At 33.6% G+C, this 21,107-nt stretch overlaps 1 protein-coding gene across 1 annotated transcript; it reads left to right on the forward strand.

Moving 5' to 3' along the window:
• The first annotated feature begins 3,053 nt into the window (after positions 1 to 3,053).
• Positions 3,054 to 7,646, forward strand: LOC107903019 (uncharacterized). Its single transcript, XM_016829091.2, has 2 exons — positions 3,054 to 3,365; positions 7,323 to 7,646. The coding sequence occupies exons 1-2, from the start codon at positions 3,084 to 3,086 to the stop codon at positions 7,512 to 7,514; spliced, it is 474 nt and encodes a 157-aa protein (XP_016684580.2). The 5' UTR covers positions 3,054 to 3,083; the 3' UTR covers positions 7,515 to 7,646.
• The last annotated feature ends 13,461 nt before the right edge of the window (positions 7,647 to 21,107 follow it).

Below are 21,107 nucleotides of genomic sequence, written 5' to 3' on the forward strand. Positions count from 1 at the left end.
AATTCAATAAGTAAGTGGAAATTTATAAATTCATACGAAGAGGAAGTGAAAGATTGTGAGTATATTGGGCCACGTAAACCCTAATTAGCGAATCAAGAATAACAATTTGAAAGTTTTAGTTTAGATGAAATTTTACAACTCGGTTTAATATGGTTAAAAGTGTATGTGTTCTGGTAATACCTCGTACCTAATTTCGACATCGAATACGGGTAAGGGGTGTTACAAGGATGGCTTGAAACTGGGTGTGATTTTGATTTATATCTAAGTTATTAAGGATTGGGGAACGTTCCGACAACAAAGGCACTATCGATAGCCTATTTCAGTGCGGTTTCGTGACCACATGGGTGGCCACACAGGCAGTTTACACGACCGTGTGTAATTGGGATTTAGGGTTTCTAGGCTAATTTGGGTGTCATACGGCTGTGTGGCTGATTTGGGGAAATTAACCGATTTTTACACGGCCATGTCCCCTGGGCACACGGGCGTATGTGTTTGGAAATTAATGATTTAGTGATTTGGTGCTACACGGCCTGGCCACATGGCCTTGTAGATAATTTGGAGATTTAGGGATCCCACACGGGCATGTGTTTTAGACACACGAGCGTGTGAGACCCTCATACGGCCGTGTTTGCCCTGTACTTTATTTTAGCACAAATGGATAAAGAGTTACACGGCCTGTTCACACGACTATATCCTTAGCTCACACGAGCATGTGCCTCAACCACACGGCTGTGTGCCTCCTCCCACACGGGCATGTTGACTCCCACACGGCCTAGGCTTTTCCACATGGCCAGAGCACACGGCCGTGTGGCCCTAAGCCACCAATTTTAGTTCTGTGTATTTTTTTATCTAAAAATGTGTTTGTGTGTTCCGACCATTGACTAGGCTTTTATGAGGGTAGTTAAGACTCTGATCTAGGCTTCGGCTTATGTGTTATTTGTGAATGTTGTGCGGGATATTTGATTCTGAATCCGGTTATCTGAGTGTGTGCATGTCTGTTTCTGTCTAACTGTCTGTCGATGTGTTCATTGTTTCTATGAGGTTGTAAGCATACATGCACTTATATAAAGTAATTTTTAGGTTGGTTGTGAAGAGAAGGAAGATTGATTCTGATCTGATCTGGCAGTTTAACTACAACTTATCGGTACAGTGGTTTACCGCACTGTACATCATGTATGTCAACTTTGCTACGTACTATTATCTGATCTGGCAGTTTAAATTGAGACAAGTCTATACAGTGGTTTACCGCAATACACTGTACGGGATATACCCCAGCCTTGCTACGTATTATTATCTAAGTGGCTTAGTCCACATACATGGTATGTAAGGTTGGATGGGCCTTTTAAGGTCCTAAGTGGTGTGTTTGGTTGGATGAGCTTAAATAGCTCTTTTGGGGTGTGATCGGGGGATGGAGAGGTGTTTTGGCTGGATGGGTGGGTTTTTAATATTTGACTACGTTCATATGCATATGGATGTGAGCTACTTGTTTGTAATCTGTCTGTTCGTCATAACATTTATGACTGATTCTGCACGCATTGAGGTGTTAGCGTAGTAACATTTTGGATTGTGATGATAAATATTATTGTATCGACCCGTTGACGGGTTTATCTGTTGAATATTCTATGTGTGATTTGGTGTGCTTTGAATGTTACGTATTTTTGGGACATTGGTTCCGAGGTTGCTTTCTGTTTCTACGTATCTTTGTAAGTACCTTTCGTTATCGAACTACGGTTTGGTTTCTGATCTATAATTTCGTTGTTAGATACATTTTGAACTCACACTGAGCTCGTGTAGCTCACCCCTTAGTGTTTCCCCTTGCAGGTACATTTTCGAATTCTGATGCTGGACTCGGTATGTGGAGGTCTCAAACAAGCACGATTAAAAATAGGCTTTAATAATATTTTAATAATTTCTGATTTTATAATTAAGCACTTTGAATTGTAAGTACTGTTTTGAAAACTATGGTATGGAATTTTGTGTTTTACGCACGTAAGTGTCATTGGGACTGAATTTTCTTTTGAAATATCAAGATTTTATAACTGAGAATTTTACGTAAATTAAATATGGTAATGTTTTTCAGTTTGTTAAACTAAAATTTTTCTACGATCACTTCAGTGATAAATGTGACCTCCGAAATTCGGCCAAAACTTCTAGGTCGATTTTTGGGCGTTACAAACTAGCTTCAATAAATTCCACTAATGACTTTAATCGAATCCTCTAAGCTAGATAACTTGAGAAATTGAATAGTAAAGAACTCCCACCAACAACCTCGGAGAAGAATGAGTTGAAAACTGTTCTAAAAAGAACAAGAAAAGATTTATTGCATAGGAGAAATTTATTTAAATCAAAATTGGGTGCCCTTGGCTACCCCTTTTTATACAAGAAGGGAACATCCAATATATTAGAGAAAATGGCAAAAATAAAATGCATATATTTTGAGCAAATTAGTTGAGACTCAAAACTATATATGTTTGAAAGGGATAAAAATATGGATTTGTTAAATCTCAAAGTATTTTAAGAATTCTAAATTTATTGCTAAATAAGTATCTAATGCATGAATTTGAGAAATTATTATAAATGTTACAATTTTAAATAATTTACTATTCAATTTATATTTTTTATATATAATGGAAGATAAAAATGATAATGTGTTTCAGCGCACTTAAACTCACGTCTTTCTGTATTAACAATAATGTCCATACCAATTGAGCTAAGACTCAATCCACATTTATATTATTTTTGAAATCCAATAAAAATATAAAATATACAGAAAAGGACAAAAGCTTGATGGTTAGAAGCATATTAGTTGTATTTGACTTACAAAACCATGTTAGGTTTTTTTTTAATAATTTAATTGAAACTGAATATAAAATTTGAAAACGACAAAGAAAGGTAAAAAAAACTTTGTCCAAGTTCCATTACATAAAAATGGAAACGAAACATAAATAGAGAAAATGAAATTTTTAATTGTAACAAACAACTTTTTGGCGTGTTATGTTCTAAAACTAGTATATAAGCATATGTTATTATGCCAAACAAAAGCAAACCCTAATATCATATTTAAGGTTTTAGATAAACCAGAAATGGCTTGTTGTGAGCAGAACTGCTCACATACTGATGTTGATATTCCAATTGTCTACACAGAGTGCCTGTTTCAGAATCAAGCTGGACAGTGTTTAACACTGTACAAGGCTTTCAATATTCATGGCCATGGAGATCCCCAGAAAACTATTCAAGATAAAGAAACCGGTGAGTTTAAGCACTTCCCCGATTCCGAAGGTTTGGTCGGAGTTGTTGAATATATTCTGGAACATAAGCTAAAGTGGGTCATTGCTTGGAGCAATATTCCTGGAAAACCAGCCAAGGTGCTGCTAATCTACTTTTATACATTCATCTTAGTTATTTCTTCTTCTTCTTCTTCTTAAATTTTTTGAATAAAATGGTTAAACTATCTTTAACTCCCTCTCACCTGCAAATTGGAAGATATTACCCACTTGTTGAAGCAACAACAGTAATACCACTTGAATTAACTCTCAATCAATATCTTAGTTATTTCTTTTTAATAATTTTACTGTCAATTGATATTTTAGAATTAAACTAATTTTCTCTCCTTAACTTTTAAATAAGAAAATATACGCACTTAAAAGCTCTCAAGCTCACATCCTTTTATGCCAACAAATTGAACTCAACTGGGCTGAGACTCAATTTAAAAATAAATAAATTTAAACAAATAAACTAGATGACATCACTTGGTAAAAGATATAATTATTATATTTATTGTTAAAATTATTTGTCATTTTCTAAATAAAGTGTTTAATATGGTGCAGGAGAATTTTTTTTTTGTACATTATTGGTGGAGTTTAAAAGCTTCGCAAATAGGGTTGAGGTGATGATAAGTAGACATAGGGTATGGTTAAAAATAAAAAATAAATAAATATATAAAAGAAATGAGACACATGATAATTTTTTAACTCTACTATAGGGTTAAAAAAAGATTGGTGTACCAAATATTAATCTATTATATATACTAGATTTTATCACATCTATGATGTGGGTGAACGAACAATATTTTATATTGAAAATATATTTATAAAATATTGGTGGAGTGGTAACAGATTTTTATAGGAATTTTTTGGTATTGTGTTTGATTCTCAAATACTTTTTTAGTTTTTTTTTATTTGAAGATTATATAAGAGTTTGATCTTATAATAATACTAATTAACTTTTGAAGTAAGGGCATTTAGTAATTGCACAACTGAGTTGGGGTTAAGTTGACTCGTGACACTAACTTAGTTAGCTATTTTATATATAACTAGAAATTCTATCACACACGTATACGTGTGGAAATAATATATTTAAAACACAAAGGTTAGTTCAAAAATAACGTACAATCATTAATGAAACGTATGATCTGAAACTAATTAATAATAATACATTAAACATGTACGATATTAAAATGCACTACAATTTTTTATCATGGTGTTGTCATCAATTTTGGGTTAGTGTCGAGCTGACTTGTCACACCTACTCAATCAACAACATTGTCAATATATATATACATTTGATGGCGGTAATAAAGGATGCATATATAATACTATTAATGTAAATAACACAACATGCAAATTTTTTATTGGCTTTTTTTTAAAAAAGAATAAAAAGAATAAAGTACATCCAAATCATATAATTTATTTTACCTATGAAAGAATATTTTTGTAATTTCCTTAATCGAATTGGTGTCCGATTGACTTGTGACACCAACTCAATCAGTAGCTTAAAAAACAGTATAGATGAAATTATAATTTTAAAAAAATATATTTTTATTGTTGTCTTATTTTTTATATATACCATGCTTATTTTTAAATATAAAGTCTCCCTAAGTTAAATTAGAAAAGAAAATGCACTTAAATACATTTAATTGTTATAATAATAGTAGCAGCTAAGCTTAATCGAAAATATTATCTGGTTATTTTATACAAAAGGTTTAGATATTAATTATTTAGATAAACCAATGGTTTCATTAAAACAATAGCTGATGGTTTTTATTTTTGGTACAACAACATGCATTAAAGAAGGAAAACATGTAAAAGAAATAACAAAATAGAATTAGGTAAAACGGTTTTTTGCAATTAACTAATAGTGTAATTAATATATTAAGTATCTCTTAATCATGAGATTGGCAAGGGAATTAGTTAGTAATTACTATTACCTATCAAAATTAGGTATACCGGTTTTCTAAACCAACATGCATCAAAGAAATCCACCGATAAAAGCATAAGGTAGAATTTGGGAATTAAAATTTTAAAAATAGTGTAAATTAGGTAGTAAGCTATGTAGAAAGGTCACATTCATTATAATTTCTCAAGTTCATGGATTCATTATTATCTAAATTAATTTGCGTTAAGCTTTTCATTCTTAATATTTATCTAATAAATTAAATCAAAATCCAAATTCTTAAATTCATGTTCCAAATACGAAATTCTAACCCTTTTAATGATTTTTGGGTACTAATTGAATGAAAATACGTATTGATGAAATACAAGTAAAAGTTTAACTAAAATTTGAAATGCTACCCAACTTTAATAAAATAGTCTTTAATGTTGAAATTTTAATAATAAAATTTTGTTCAATGTAATAATTAATAATTATAATATAGTATTGTAAGTTTAAAAGATTCCTTATATAATATGTATTGCCCATAATTTTATATATTACAGCTTTCTAATTTATCAAATAATATAGTTGTATTTCATGTAATTCATGCAAAATGATAATTAATTAAAATAATTAAAATATACAAATTATTTTAATAACTCAAATATCATAAAAATAAAAAAATTTTAATCATTATTAAAACAATTATCAATACTAAAAAATTATATATTTTAAATTAATACCCTACACTAGTCAATTTTCTTTCTTTTTTTTCATTTTTTGATATTCAATAAATTGATAATAATAGTTCATAGATAATATATAATTAATATAAATATGTTATATAATATGGGATTATATAAATGTATTACTTATAAAATTTTATATATGGAATATAAAATTAGCTATTATATAAATAATTAAAACTAAATTAATATATTTTGTTATTTTTACTTTTTTTTGGTTAGTGAAAAATATAATAGCATAACTTTACTTAATGAATTTAACAGTTATTGTTTGGTGAGGACTAAAATTTTAAATTTTGAAAAGTAAAGGGACTAAAAATGACCAAATAAAAGTACAAAAATTAAATCAACAACTTTTGTTAAGTACAGTGACTAATAGCATAATTTAACCAAAATAAAATATTAATTTTAAATATGAAAGGACATTTTATAATTTCCTTAACCAAATCGAGAGGAGAATAAATGTAAATAATACATATTCAAAATTTCAAATCATATTTAAAATTTTATTAATGTAAATAACACATTCAAATTGTATTTAAAATTTAACCAAATTCATGAAATTGACATGAGTTCAAATCTTACCATTTGCAAATTTTTTATTATTTTTTAATAAAAAGACTAAAGTGCTCTCGAGGGTATTTTAGTAATTTTATTAACCAAGTTGGTATCCTGTTGACTTATGACACCAACTCACTCAAGAGTTTAAATAATAGTATAGTTGTATTTTTATTATTTTTTAATAAAAAGACTAAAGTGTCCTCAAATAATATAACTTATTTTAAATATGAAAGGATGTTTTAGTTATTTTACTAAAGGATGTTTTAGTAATTTTCCTAAATAAGTTTAAATAATAGTATAGATATACAAATATATAACAAATTTATATAACATATATACTTATTAAAGTTTCATATAAAAACTAAAAATTGCTTTAGTTTAAATGGTAAAAAAAAAAAAGTTATATGCATGATGTTTTTTGTTTAAATTTTATTATGAAATTTTTTTATTAATTTATAAAAGTATAAAAAAGTCAAAAATATCCAAATGATCATATAACTTACTTTACAAATAAAATAATTTTTTGATAATTCCCTAACTGAGTTGAGACCCAACTAATGGGTGGCACCGACTAAGTAAAAGGCTTTAAATAAATGCTCTTTTTTAATAAATGAAAATCAAATTTGGGCTTCTTCTCTAGAATTTTGGATTGAGTTCAATTACTCGAATCATTATTATTTGGAGGATTTTACTCGTATATCACCTCAACAAGAATAAGATTAGACTCAAATCGTAAAAAAATTGAAAACACCTTTGTTTTACTAAAAAAATACATATTAATGATAAAAATAGTAAAATAAAATAAAACTAAATCTTATCATTTATGAAGAAAAACTCTTTGATCAAATAGTGTATGAATTGCAGGTATACACTCAGATCCTTGCGATGAAAGAAGGCATTGATTTGGTGAAAATTAAGTTCCAACTCGACTTTTCTGGGAACCAAAGCTGTGATAACAAATTGGGATACTTAGCAGAGGCTATAATCAACTCACACACTGATATTAAACCAACAATGAAGGCAACCCTTAAGCCAGCTGACCCTGCTCTTGTTTAAGCTGCCATGGCTTCCTCCCATGCTTATCAAAATTCAACACTACCAATAATATTGTGTTGCTTGCATAATTATTTGATATATAGTTTATGAACTTTAAAAACTCAATTATAATACAATGTACCTTTGCATTTACTCGGTTCAATTGTCTCACATGCATCACTTCTTTTTCCTTGAAGTCCGATGCACCATCCACCTCTCCCATAGGTGGAAGCCTTGTCGATGACTTGGCCAACTCCGACGCTTCACTCAATTTGAGCCTCATTGGTCTCAGCTTCACTGTTTTCATCGCAACTTTTCCCTCTAAGTCTGATGACAAACTCACATCTAATTCTTTGGGTAGAGGCCCCTCCGATGACTCATCAAACTCAGATGTTGCCTTTCCTTTGACTTCGGCTTACTTTGGACAGTTCCGCAACTCATACTTTGATGGGCATTGCTTAAGTATTATGATCAAATGATAAGATAATAAAAAATTACTAAAAAAGAAATTTTATAATAACAAAATAAACATTATTGTGATATCATTTATCTGCATCGGGCGTTCGATAGGATAAGAGGTGTTACAGTGTTGGAGCGATGTGCTAATGACCGGTACGCACCAGTACTAGATAGATGAGTGCAGTGGTGGGATGATTTATTAACATAAAATTTTGAGTTTTTATATGTAGTTTTTGAATAAGGTATAAAAAATTGAGAAATTATTTGGTACACTATGGGTAGAGTTTTTAGATTTCACAAGTAGGGTCGGGGGTTGACAAGTGTCTTCTAGGGATATAGTAAAATATTTTAAAAAAAATAGACACATGTCCATTTTTAAAGGTTGCTAATGGAATAAAAAAATTACATTGTCAATGTATCAAATACTCACCCTAAAAAGAGTGTACAAGCCCAATTTAGCCCGGGCCCACTATCCTAAAATTTCAAAACCCATTACAACCAAATCAGGCCCAAACATTAAAAAATGTGGCCCAAACCCAATGAGAAAAAAACTAGGGTTTCAGAACCCTAGCCCCTGCTTCTCATGTGCCGCACCTAATCCCTGGTGCCGTCAACCACCCCGCCGCTTTAGCAGCCACCAACTCCTGCCACCGCCACCTGCTCTCTGCCACTGTCGTCGTCCACTTGCCTGCAAGAAATGACAAGAAATAATATAAAAACACTGTAAAAAAGGCTATAAAAAGCCATTCAAATTTTTGTAATGGGGTTCGGCCCCTCTTTCACGATTCCAAGAAATAAAAAAGCAAAAACGGATTCAAGAAACCATTTTTTTTTGGTATAAGATCTATTTTCTTTTTTTTTTCTCTTTATTTTTCTTCCTCTCGAAGCTATTTGTATTAGATTTTGTTTCTTTTTTTTAAAACTATATATAACGTATAAACGTAAAAAAGAAGAAGCAAAAAATACCTTTTTTGAATTTTCCGGCCACCGTGTACAGTGGCCGGCGAGGCGGCGGCACGGCGGCGGTGTTGGCCTGATTCTGGGCAGTGCCCAGGGAAAGGGAGAGTTGAGTGAGTATTCTGAAGTTTTTTTTGTGAAAGAAAGGAAAAATGAAGAATTTTTAAAAATTTTCTGCCTTTTATAGTATTAATAAACGATGCCGTTTTGAGAGGGTCAGGAGAGCCCCAAAACGACGTCGTTTTGGGCTCCTGACCCGAGACCCGACCCATTTGCCCAGGGGATCCGCGTGTTTTCTAAAAAAGGTATATTTATGCATGCAGTCCCTTCGATTTTGCAACGCGTTGCAATTTGACCATTTTTCTTCTTTTTCTTCCATTTTCAATTTAGCCTTATAATTTTATTTCTGTTTCGATTAAGTCCGCATTAAAGCGCTGCGTTTTGGGGCTAGGGAAATTTTCCCTTTTGGTCCCCCATGTCAAACGCGCGTTGCGATTTGATCCTGGGACGTTTTTTTTATTTATTTATTTTTGATTTCTTCCCTTAAATTTTGTTTTGACTTTAATCTAATCCTTTTTACTTATTTATGATGTTCTTATTTTATTTATTTACCTTTTTTTTCTCTTTAATTTTTATTTTTTTATTTTCTATTCTTCATTATTTATGCTTTCTTTTCGTATTTCAATGTATCGTTGTTTCATTTTTACTTTATTTTATTTTTAGCTTATTATTATTATTATTATTATTATTATTATTATTATGTATATCTTTTAATTCCAAATTTCATTATATATATATACATACATATATATTCTCCGTAATTTTACAATCTCATGTATACATACTTATATATTTTTATTTTATTTTATAATCTATATACCTATATATGTAAATATTTATGCTTTTATTTTTTTATAATCCATATACATATCTTTTATTTATTTTCTTCATTTATTTATTTACTTGTATGTCCGTTATTATTATTTATTATGCTTTAGAATTTTTATTTGTTTATTGCTCGTTATTGTACATATGTGATTGATTTTATTTATATACGTGTGACTTCTTATTTATTTATCTTTTGTTTTTGCTTGTATTATTTTTACTTACATCATTATCATTGTTATTCCATTACACCCATTTTTATTTAGATTTCAAAAAAAAGAAAATTTAAAAATATAAGTAATATTCGGTATTTTGGATCTTCGAGAGAATCGAGCCCTAACGTATTGGGTTCCGATTTTCTTCGTTGAATTTAAATAATCGAGATTACTCTTTTAAAAATGATAAAAAGCTCGTTATCGAGAATTCAATACGTTGTGTCCTAACGCATTGGATGTGACACGTTGTTTTCTCGAGACGAGGATTTTTCGAAATAAATGCAATATTCAATGTTTAATATTTGAGAAATCGTGCCCTAATGTATTGGGTTGCGATTTTTTTATTTGATTTAAACAATTGAATATTCTTTTAAACTTTATTGCACGAATCTTTTTAAACTCAAGTTTTAAACGATATCGGGAATTAAAAAAGGATCGTGTCCTAACTTACTGGTCGTGATCCCTTTTTTAATCCAAGATAGTTAAATATATTTTAAATAAGCATTTTTTATTCGCATATCGAGAATTCGAGACATTGTGTCATAACATACTGGATATGATTCTCTTTCTCGAATAACGTGAAATATCCCCCTTTTCCTGAAAAGTTTCAACGTTTTAATACAAGGATCGTATTTTTAAAATTCTTCAAAGTTCTCAATTTTTGACATTAAGACATTAAGTAATCAACTAGGTACCAATTTTGGGCGTATCGAGGGTGCTAATCCTTCCTCGTGCGTAATCGACTCCCGAACCCGTTTTTCTAGATTTCGTGGACCAAAATCGTTGTTTTAATAAAATTAAAACCGTTTATTAAAAACAACCACTTTTCGAGGTGATCCAATCACACCTCATTAAAAAGGATTGGTGGCGACTCCCGTTTTCGTTTCATTTTCCAAAACCTAAGTCGACCCCGTTTTTCATCCCAAAAATGGTGTCAACAGCTTGGCGACTCCACTGGGGATTTTAAATAAGAGAGTCAAGCCACGAGTTGATTATTTCTTGTCTTTTTGTTAAAATTTGAAAATTTGATTTAAATATACGATCCTTTCATTACGTTTTGTTTGTTTTGAGTTATAGTTTTCATGATGTTTTGTATTTTAAATTTTTATATCTCTGCACATTGCATTGCATGACCGTTGGTCACACCTTTTTAAGTGGGAGTGAGAAGCTAGTCCTTCGTGAGGTTTTCACCTCCGTGCAGGATAGTGGATCACTTCGGGATACATCCATACCTATGTCTTCGTGAGATTTTCATCTCCGTGCAGCCATAGGGAAATGTATTCCCCTGAATCGAACTCGGTCCGTATGAGCCTATAATGGGTGAGGATCGAGGAATCTGCTGGTTCGGGTACCCTTACTTTAGAACCAAACCTCATGTAGTGAACCTCAGGAGCCCACCTTAGATAGAACCACTTCGAACCCCTAGTATTTACCCGAATAGGTACTCTATCTTTCTTGTTTACTTTTGATTTGTACTAACCTGTTTTCTTTTTGGTTATGGTTGCATTGCATTTTCATCATAAAGAGGTGTTGATTCAGGTTCGGTTGTTAAATAGAGAGCTTGTCATAAGGAAATGGGTCTTTTGATAAAGTGGAAAATAATACGGTTGCCCGAATATGTTCTAAGAAGACACAACGAGAGAAGGATGATAGTTTAATGGAGGACAACACAACTATTGCTCCATTGCCCCGAGGATTCAAGGTGACAAAGATTATTCGAGAGCCGCTGAACTTTCTTAAAGAGAAGCCAATGAGCATCATGAGGATAAGCGAGCATCGAGTCATGGCTCGGATCAAGCAGAAGGGAGATGGAAGAGACGTCATTTTTCAAAGTTCGTGAGATTCATCTTAACGCGCGAATGAAGAAAAGGATCGTTCTCTTGGAACATAAGGGCAAAGCCGTATATATATCCGCTTTATGTAAAGAGATTTGTTTTCTAGTAAAGTTGTTCTAATAGAATTGAATTAAGAATCAACGTCTTTTTTTGCATTCATTTCATGCATCTGCATTGCGTTTCATTGCATGCATCAAATTTCACTAAAATACCCTAATCAAACGAAATTATTTCAGAGTCAATGGAAACCAACCTACCAAACCAACACCCTAGCGCTACCCGAACAGGAAATAGAGAAGTGGAACAAAGGTTGAAAAAATTAGAGCGAATGCAGATAATGATACAGGAGCAATTGACCGAATTTCAACTGGAGGTGAGAGATCAGATGCTAGAATTACAGAGAACCATGGTGAGCCAGTTCAACCAATTGCTAGCTGGAGAAAAAAGGAAGGACCCGATGGACCACTCTGGGGTTGATAATGAGGTGAGGGCAAAGTACCCAGATACTATAGAGGCCCCAAGGAAGAAGGGGAATAGGGGGAATAATGCGAACAGATATAACAAGGGCCACTCAAAACCAATCACTGTGGGCCGGTCAAAGACAGAAACCACCAAACGTCGGAGTCCTTTAAAGCAAGAATCTGGGATGAAATCATGTACCGAGAAGCTCCAGTTCACACCAATTCTGACGTCATATAAGGAACTGTATCAGAGATTATTTGACGTGCGTATCGTCTCCCCTTTCTACTTAAAGCCTTTACAACCTCCGTACCCCAAATGGTACGACACAAATGTGCAATGTGACTATCATACGGGAATTACGGGGCATTCTATAGAAAATTGCACTGCCTTTAAAAAGCTGGTCGAAAGGTTTATCAATATGGGCATCGTCAAATTTGAAGATTCACTCAGTACAGAAAACCCGCTACTCAATCATACGGATAATGAAAGGAGTGCGATGAATGAAGAGATGTTGGGAAACGTTCACATCAGTGCTGAATACGAAGAAGCAACTGGAGAAGAGATCTTATTAGATGTTCGCCCTTATAAACTTGGGAGTGTTCTAAAGAAACCCCTATAGTATTTAGAGCTTACTCAGAGCAATATTCAAAACACACTTGTTGCTTTCAGCCTAGAGGCAACAAGAAATCTTTTATGAAATAGGCTCATGTCTGAACGTCATCATTTTAATGAAATGCATCTTTTCGATCATTTTTTTAGCCAATATTCTTTTATTCTTTACGAATAAGTATCTTTGATTCTTTCATTCTTTTCGATTTTCTTCCAAATTTTATTCTTTTAGATTTTCTTCCAAATCAATCTTGCATTCATAATTATATTGTACATAACTTCATATATTTTTTGTATATTCTTTTGTACCTGCAATAGGTCCCTGAATATCAACGACATGAATGACACTGCTACAGACTTAGAATCTCCTTCTGAGCGAGACATGCGTTTAGAGGGATCTCACGATTTTGAAGATGACATAGATTGTAGCCTATCTCCGGACTTGTTGAAGATGGTAGAACAAGAGGATAAACAGATCCTACCTCTCAAGGAATCATTAGAAATTGTGAGCTTGGTGAAGACTAGAATTGACCTGACCACAGAGACGAAGCAAGACCTTGTTGAGTTGCCTCTAGAGTTCAAAGATGTCTTTGTATGATCATACCAGGGTATACCTCGATTCCAATAATAAAACCTGCACAACAGCACGATATCAGAAATTTACAGTACGAACGATGCAATTCTTTGCCGGGGCAATACCTCTCTTATTGAGTCAGCATAGCTTTGCCCATTTGAAGTCGAGTTTCTATCCCTTCAAGATGTTGTTGGATTTTATCCAAATTAAAGAAGAAGATCTAAAGTTTTCTATCGTAGTTGTATCCCAAAGGGGCTCTATGAAAGAAATCTGGTACCAAAGAAGGTTTTTCACATACAAGATGAAAGTGAAAGATCTTATGTGGAAGACTTTAGAATAACATTGATTCTGGTCGAAAAGCATGACCAGGACTTGCCTGATCTCATGGGTTCAGATACAAAGCAAAAATAAAAAATAAAAAAAAATCAAAAAAATCAAAGTCAAAAATATAAAAAAATAAAAAAAATAAAAAAAAGAGAAAAAGAAAAAGGAAAGGTCAAGGCGAAAACCCGCAAATGGCACTTTGACCAAAGGTGGATTTGAGTTGAAAACCCAAAAAATGGCGACTCAAATTTTGAGCAAAATGGGGCATGGACATCACCATTATCGAAGACTTCTAATGGGCATTGCTTCATTTTTGAGAGGCTACTTCATGGATCAAGGTCATCCTATACCGATACAGAATTTCAGAGAGGATGGTTTTGGAAAATGCATTGAACTTAAATGATAGCACGATAACTGAGGTCTGAAATCAATTCAGAAGCAGACACCACGTTTTGTCACCAAATTACCTAGAGGTGAACAAGGACTAGCATGAGAAATTACCATTTGCCCTCATTGTTTGTTGAACATCTGTACTGGGGCAACACCTCTCTTTTTGGTTTACAGGATTGAGGTAGTTTTACCTATTAAAATCCCCTCATTGCTTGTTGAAGGGATCCAATCGCGATGTGATCAGTGGGCCCTAGGAAAAGGGTTAAAAGCTATTCATCAGGGTCGGATGTACCATAAATAAATAATATGAGCCCATAATAAATAGGCTCGTCTCAGAGAATTTCACGAGAGAGCTGGATGTTGAAAAAGATTCTTCCTTAACAAAAGGATTCTAAAGGGAAATGAATGCCAAATCAGGAATGTCCCTATGTGGTAAAGAAGACCATTTTCAGATGAGTACTGATCCTGAGTGAGATTGCCAATCCTATAAACTCGGATCCAGTTAAGAAACACTTCGTTTAAAGAAGAAGGAAGGACCAAGGTAAAAACTTGCAAATGGCACTTTGAGTCAAAAAAAAAGAAAAAAGATGAAAAATGAAAAAATGAAAAAGTAAAAATAGAGAGGCTAAGAGGAAAACCCGCAAAAGGCACCTTAGGCCAAAGGGGATTTGAGTTGAAAACCCAAAGGGCGGCTCAAATGTTGATCAGAATGGGGCATGAACTGATCAGATTGGGGCATGATGTGATCTTGCTATACCTGAAAGGGTAAGGCGACATCTTGGGGCATCGACAGAGTCTTGTAGATCTCCTAAACACATGTCAAACTCAGGAAAGTCTTCAGAAAGTTTGTACAGAGAAGTTCAAGCTGCGATATCTGGGGCACCTAACCTTCATACTATTTATATATTGAATTTGTTATTGTTCTTGGAATACTTCATTCTTTTTCAAGATACGTGTTCCAATCAATTTCTTTTTTATTCTTGCTACCCTTGATAATTCATTCATTTCGAACTTGCTCTCAAATCAATTCTATTTCATCCATCGTTATATTCTTTTTTGCTAGTATGTTGCAGTAGAATGATGATACTTTCACAATGAAAGTTTTGCATATTACTCTAGAAGTTTCTAAATAATATAGGAACCTGAAACGGGACTATTGTTTAGAAAACACCAAGTTTAAAGGGTGAAATATCTAAGAAGGAAGGGTCTAAGTTAAAGACTATCCTTTCAGATTTTGTTGTCCAAACATTGATTGAACAAATGACAAGATGTCGTGTTGGTGACAAAACTTCAATGAACAAACAAGCAAGGATCACCGAGTGATAAGAAAAGGTTTTCTCGGAGAAGAAAATTTTGCAATTGTGCATGAGCATTTGGTATGACACCTTGGGAATGGGGTAAAGGACCAAAGAGCTTCACATTCTGTATCCTTAAATTGCGATAGGAGAAGATTGAGAAAAGCCATATCTTTCTACCCTTGGGTTACAGTGGGAGATTGATGGTACAAATTTTGAGCCCTAATGGATTAAACTTTGAGGTTCACAGTGGGGGGCAACCTGGCTAAATGTTTCTTCAGAAGTGCCAGTCAAGCAAGAAGGCGTTGTAACACGTCAGTGATAAGACAATGAGCAATAACAACTCAAACATTAAAAATGGATCATTCTCATGACATTCTGCATTCATTCAAATGTTATTCATACACATCTAGTTAGGAGCATTTGATTCATTCTGATCATGCCATCCTAATCACTAGGCATAATTAGGTTCATAAAATAAAACATACAGGTCATGTTATCAATGAGGATAGCAGATCTTATCTTCCTGTATTTGACAGCGGAGGAGATCGAAGATAGCAGATCTTATCTTCCTGTATTTGGCAGCGGAGGAGATCGAAGATAGCGGATCTTATCTTCCTGTATTTGGCAGCGGAGGAGATCGAAGATAGCGGATCTTATCTTTCTGTATTTAGTAGCGGAGGAGATCGAAGATAGCAGATTTTATCTTCCTGTATTTGGCAGCAGAGGAGATCGAAGATAGCGGATCTTATCTTCCTGTATTTAGCAGCGGAGGAGATCGAAGATAGCAGATCTTATCTTCCTGTATTTGGCAGCAGAGGAGATCGAAGATAGTAGATCTTGTCTTCCTGTATTTGGCAGCGGAGAAGATCAAAGATAGCAGATCTTATCTTCCTGTATTTGGCAGCGGAAGAGATCGAAGATAGTAGATATTATCTTCCTGTATTTAGCAGCAGAAGAGATCGAAGATAGCAGATCTTGTCTTCCTGTATTTGGCAGCGGAGGAGATCGAGGATAGCAGATCTTGTCTTCCTGTAATTGGCAGTAGAGGGATTGAAGATTACAGATTATGTCACCCTAATCAGTAGTGGAACAGATCAAAGATGGTGAATCTTATCTTCCCAATACAGTGGAGAAGCAGATTTAAGCCATTAGTCCTATCACCCTAAGCAGTAGTGGAGTAGGTTAAAGATTGCAGATTCTGTCACCCTAATCAGTAGTGGAGCAGATCAAAGATGGTGAATCTTATCTTCCCAATAAGTGGAGAAGCATATCTAAGCCATTAGTCCTATCACCCTAAGCAGTAGTGGAGTAGGTTGAAGATTGTAGATTCTGTCACCCTAATCAGTAGTGGAACAGATCAAAGATGGTGAATCTTATCTTCCCAATACAGTGGAGAAGTAGATTTAGGCCATTAGTCCTATCACCCTAAGCAGTAGTGGAGTAGGTTGAAGATTACAGATTCTGTCACCCTAATCAGTAGTGGAGTAGATCAAAGATGGTGAATCTTATCTTCCCAATACAGTGGAGAAGCAGATTTAAGCCATTAGTCCTATCACCCTAAGCAGTAGTGGAGTAGGTTAAAGATTGCAGATTCTGTCACCCTAATCAGTAGTGGAGCAGATCAAAGATGGTGAATCTTATCTTCCCAATACAGTGGAGAAGCAGATTTAAGCCATTAGTCCTATCACCCTAAGCAGTAGTGGATAGGTTGAAGATTGTAGATTCTGTCACCCTAATCAGTAGTGGAGCAGATCAAAGATGGTGAATCTTATCTTCCCAATACAGTGGAGAAGCAGATTTAAGCCATTAGTCCTATCACCCTAAGCAGTAGTGGAGTAGGTTGAAGATTGTAGATTCTGTCACCCTAATCAGTAGTGGAACAGATCAAAGATGGTGAATCTTATCTTCCCAATACAGTGGAGAAGTAGATTTAGGCCATTAGTCCTATCACCCTAAGCAGTAGTGGAGTAGGTTGAAGATTACAGATTCTGTCACCCTAATCAGTAGTGGAGTAGATCAAAGATGGTGAATCTTATCTTCCCAATACAGTGGAGAAGCAGATTTAGGCCATTAGTCCTATCACCCTAAGCAGTAGTGGAGTAGGTTGAAGATTGCAGATTTTGTCACCCTAATCAGTAGTGGAGCAGATCAAAGATGGTGAATCTTATCTTCCCAATACAGTGGAGAAGTAGATTTAAGCCATTAGTCCTATCACCCTAAGCAGTAGTGGAGTAGGTCGAAGATTGCAGATTCTGTCACCCTAAGCAGTAGTGAAGCAGATCGAAGACGGTGAATCTTATCTTCCCAATACAGTGGAAAAGCAGATTTAAGCCATTAGTCCTATCACCCTAAGCAGTAGTGGAATAGGTCGAAGATTGCAGATTCTGTCACCCTAAGCAGTAGTGGAGCAGATCGAATATGGTAAATATTATCTTTCCAATACAGTGGAGAAGCAGATTTAAGCCGTTAGTCCTATCACCCTAAGCAGTAGTGGAATAGGTCGAAGATTGTAGATTCTGTCACCCTAAGCAGTAGTAGAGCAAATCAACAATAACGAATTTAAACCACAAACCTCGCCACCTAAAGTTATAACAGAGTGGATTGAAGATACAAGTCAGAGCTCTCTGAAGAGTAGTGCAGTGGATCAAAGCAACAAGACACAGTGGACTGGAGTGAAACTACTTGAAGAAGAGGAGTGTCAGAAGAAGTCGAGACTCAGCAAGACCGAGCAAAATTGGTCTTTTTTAGTCTTTGCTCTGTTATCGTTACACGACAATGAGCAAAGAGGGGCAGCTGTACAAGCCCAATTTAGCCCGGGCCCACTATCCTAAAATTTCAAAACCCATTACAACCAAATCAGGCCCAAACATTAAAAAATGTGGCCCAAACCCAATGAGAAAAAAACTAGGGTTTCAGAACCCTAGCCCCTGCTTCTCATGTGCCGCACCTAATTCCTGGTGCCGTCAACCACCCCGCCGCTTTAGCAGCCACCAGCTCCTGCCACCGCCACCTACTCTCTGCCACTGTCGTCGTCCACTTGCCTGCAAGAAATGACAAGAAATAATATAAAAACACTGTAAAAAAGGCTATAAAAAGCCATTCAAATTTTTGTAATGGGGTTCGGCCCCTCATTCACAATTCCAAGAAATAAAAAAGCAAAAACGGATTCAAGAAACCATTTTTTCGGTATAAGATCTATTTTCTTTTTTTTTTCTCTTTATTTTTCTTCCTTTCGAAGCTATTTGTATTAGATTTTGTTTCTTTTTTTTTTAAAACTATATATAACGTATAAACGTAAAAAAAAAAGAAGCAAAAAATACCTTTTTTGAATTTTTCGGCCACCGTGTACAGTGGCCGGCGAGGCGGCGGCACGGCGGCGGTGTTGGCCTGATTCTGGGCAGTGCCCAGGGAAAGGGAGAGTTGAGAGAGTATTCTGAAGTTTTTTTTGTGAAAGAAAGGAAAAATGAAGAATTTTTAAAAATTTTCTGCCTTTTATAGTATTAAGAAACGACGCCGTTTTGAGAGGGTCAGGAGAGCCCCAAAAACGACGTCGTTTTGGGCTCCTGACCCGAGACCCGACCCATTTTCCCAGGGGATCCGCGTGTTTTCTAAAAAAGGTATATTTATGCGCGCAGTCCCTTCGATTTTGCAACGCGTTGCAATTTGACCATTTTTCTTCCTTTTCTTCCATTTTCAATTTAGCCTTATAATTTTATTTCTGTTTCGATTAAGTCCGCATTAAAGCGTTGCGTTTTGGGGCTAGGGAAATTTTCCCTTTTGGTCCCCCATGTCAAACGCGCGTTGCGATTTGATCCTGGGACGTTTTTTTTATTTATTTATTTTTGATTTCTTCCCTTAAATTTTGTTTTGACTTTAATCTAATCCTTTTTACTTATTTATGATGTTCTGCTTATTTTATTTATTTACCTTTTTTTTCTCTTTAATTTTTATTTTTTTTATTTTCTATTCTTCATTATTTATGCTTTCTTTTCGTATTTCAATGTATCGTTGTTTCATTTTTACTTTATTTTATTTTTTAGCTTATTATTATTATTATTATTATTATTATTATTATTATGTATATCTTTTAATTCCAAATTTCATTATATATATACATACATATATATTCTCCGTAATTTTACAATCTCATGTATACATACTTATATATTTTTATTTTATTTTATAATCTATATACCTATATATGTAAATATTTATGCTTTTATTTTTTTATAATCCATATACATATCTTTTATTTATTTTCTTCATTTATTTATTTACTTGTATGTCCGTTATTATTATTTATTATGCTTTAGAATTTTTATTTGTTTATTGCTCATTATTGTACATATGTGATTGATTTTATTTATATACGTGTGACTTCTTATTTATTTATCTTTTGTTTTTGCTTGTATTATTTTTACTTACATCATTATCATTGTTATTCCATTACACCCATTTTTATTTAGATTTCAAAAAAAAGAAAATTTAAAAATATAAGTAATATTCGGTATTTTGGATCTTCGAGAGAATCGAGCCCTAACGTATTGGGTTCCGATTTTCTTCGTTGAATTTAAATAATCGAGATTGCTCTTTTAAAAATGATAAAAAGCTCGTTATCGAGAATTCAATACGTTGTGTCCTAACGCATTGGATGTGACACGTTGTTTTCTCGAGACGAGGATTTTTCGAAATAAATGCAATATTCAATGTTTAATATTTTGAGAAATCGTGCCCTAACGTATTGGGTTGCGATTTTTTTATTTGATTTAAACAATTGAATATTCTTTTAAACCTTATTGCACGAATCTTTTTAAACTCAAGTTTTAAACGATATCGGGAATTAAAAAAGGATCGTGTCCTAACTTATTAGTCGTTATCCCTTTTTTAATCCAAGATAGTTAAATATATTTTAAATAAGCATTTTTTATTCGCGTATCGAGAATTCGAGACATTGTGTCCTAAAATACTGGATATGATTCTCTTTCTCGAATAACGTGAAATATCCCCCTTTTCCTGAAAATTTTCAACGTTTTAATACAAGGATCGTATTTTTAAAATTCTTCAAAGTTCTCAATTTTCGACATTAAGTAATCAACTAAGTACCAATTTTGGGCGTATCGAGGGTGCTAATCCTTCCTCGTGCGTAATCGACTCCCGAACCCGTTTTTCTAGATTTCGTGGACCAAAATCGTTGTTTTAATAAAATTAAAACCGTTTATTAAAAACAACCACTTTTCGAGGTGATCCAATCACACCTCATTAAAAAGGATTGGTGGCGACTCCCATTTTCGTTTCATTTTCCAAAACTCAAGTCGACCCCGTTTTTCATCCCAAAAATGGTGTCAACAAAGAGTATCTCTATAAAACATTTATCAACCCTTGACCCTAGTGAGGTTTAAAAACTTCAATCACAATGTACCAAATAAAGAATTTTAAACAAAAATAATTATGAAAACCAATTTATATTGTGAATTTTTTAGAAATTTTGAAAAAATATATATTTTTTAAAATTATTAGAAATTTTAGATTTTTAAATGAGATGAGAGTGAGTAAAAATGAATTTAACCAAAAACAATTTAAAAAGCCAATTAGTAATAACATGTTTT

This window comes from Gossypium hirsutum, chromosome D05, assembly GCF_007990345.1.
Source record: "Gossypium hirsutum isolate 1008001.06 chromosome D05, Gossypium_hirsutum_v2.1, whole genome shotgun sequence".
NCBI lineage: Eukaryota > Viridiplantae > Streptophyta > Magnoliopsida > Malvales > Malvaceae > Gossypium > Gossypium hirsutum.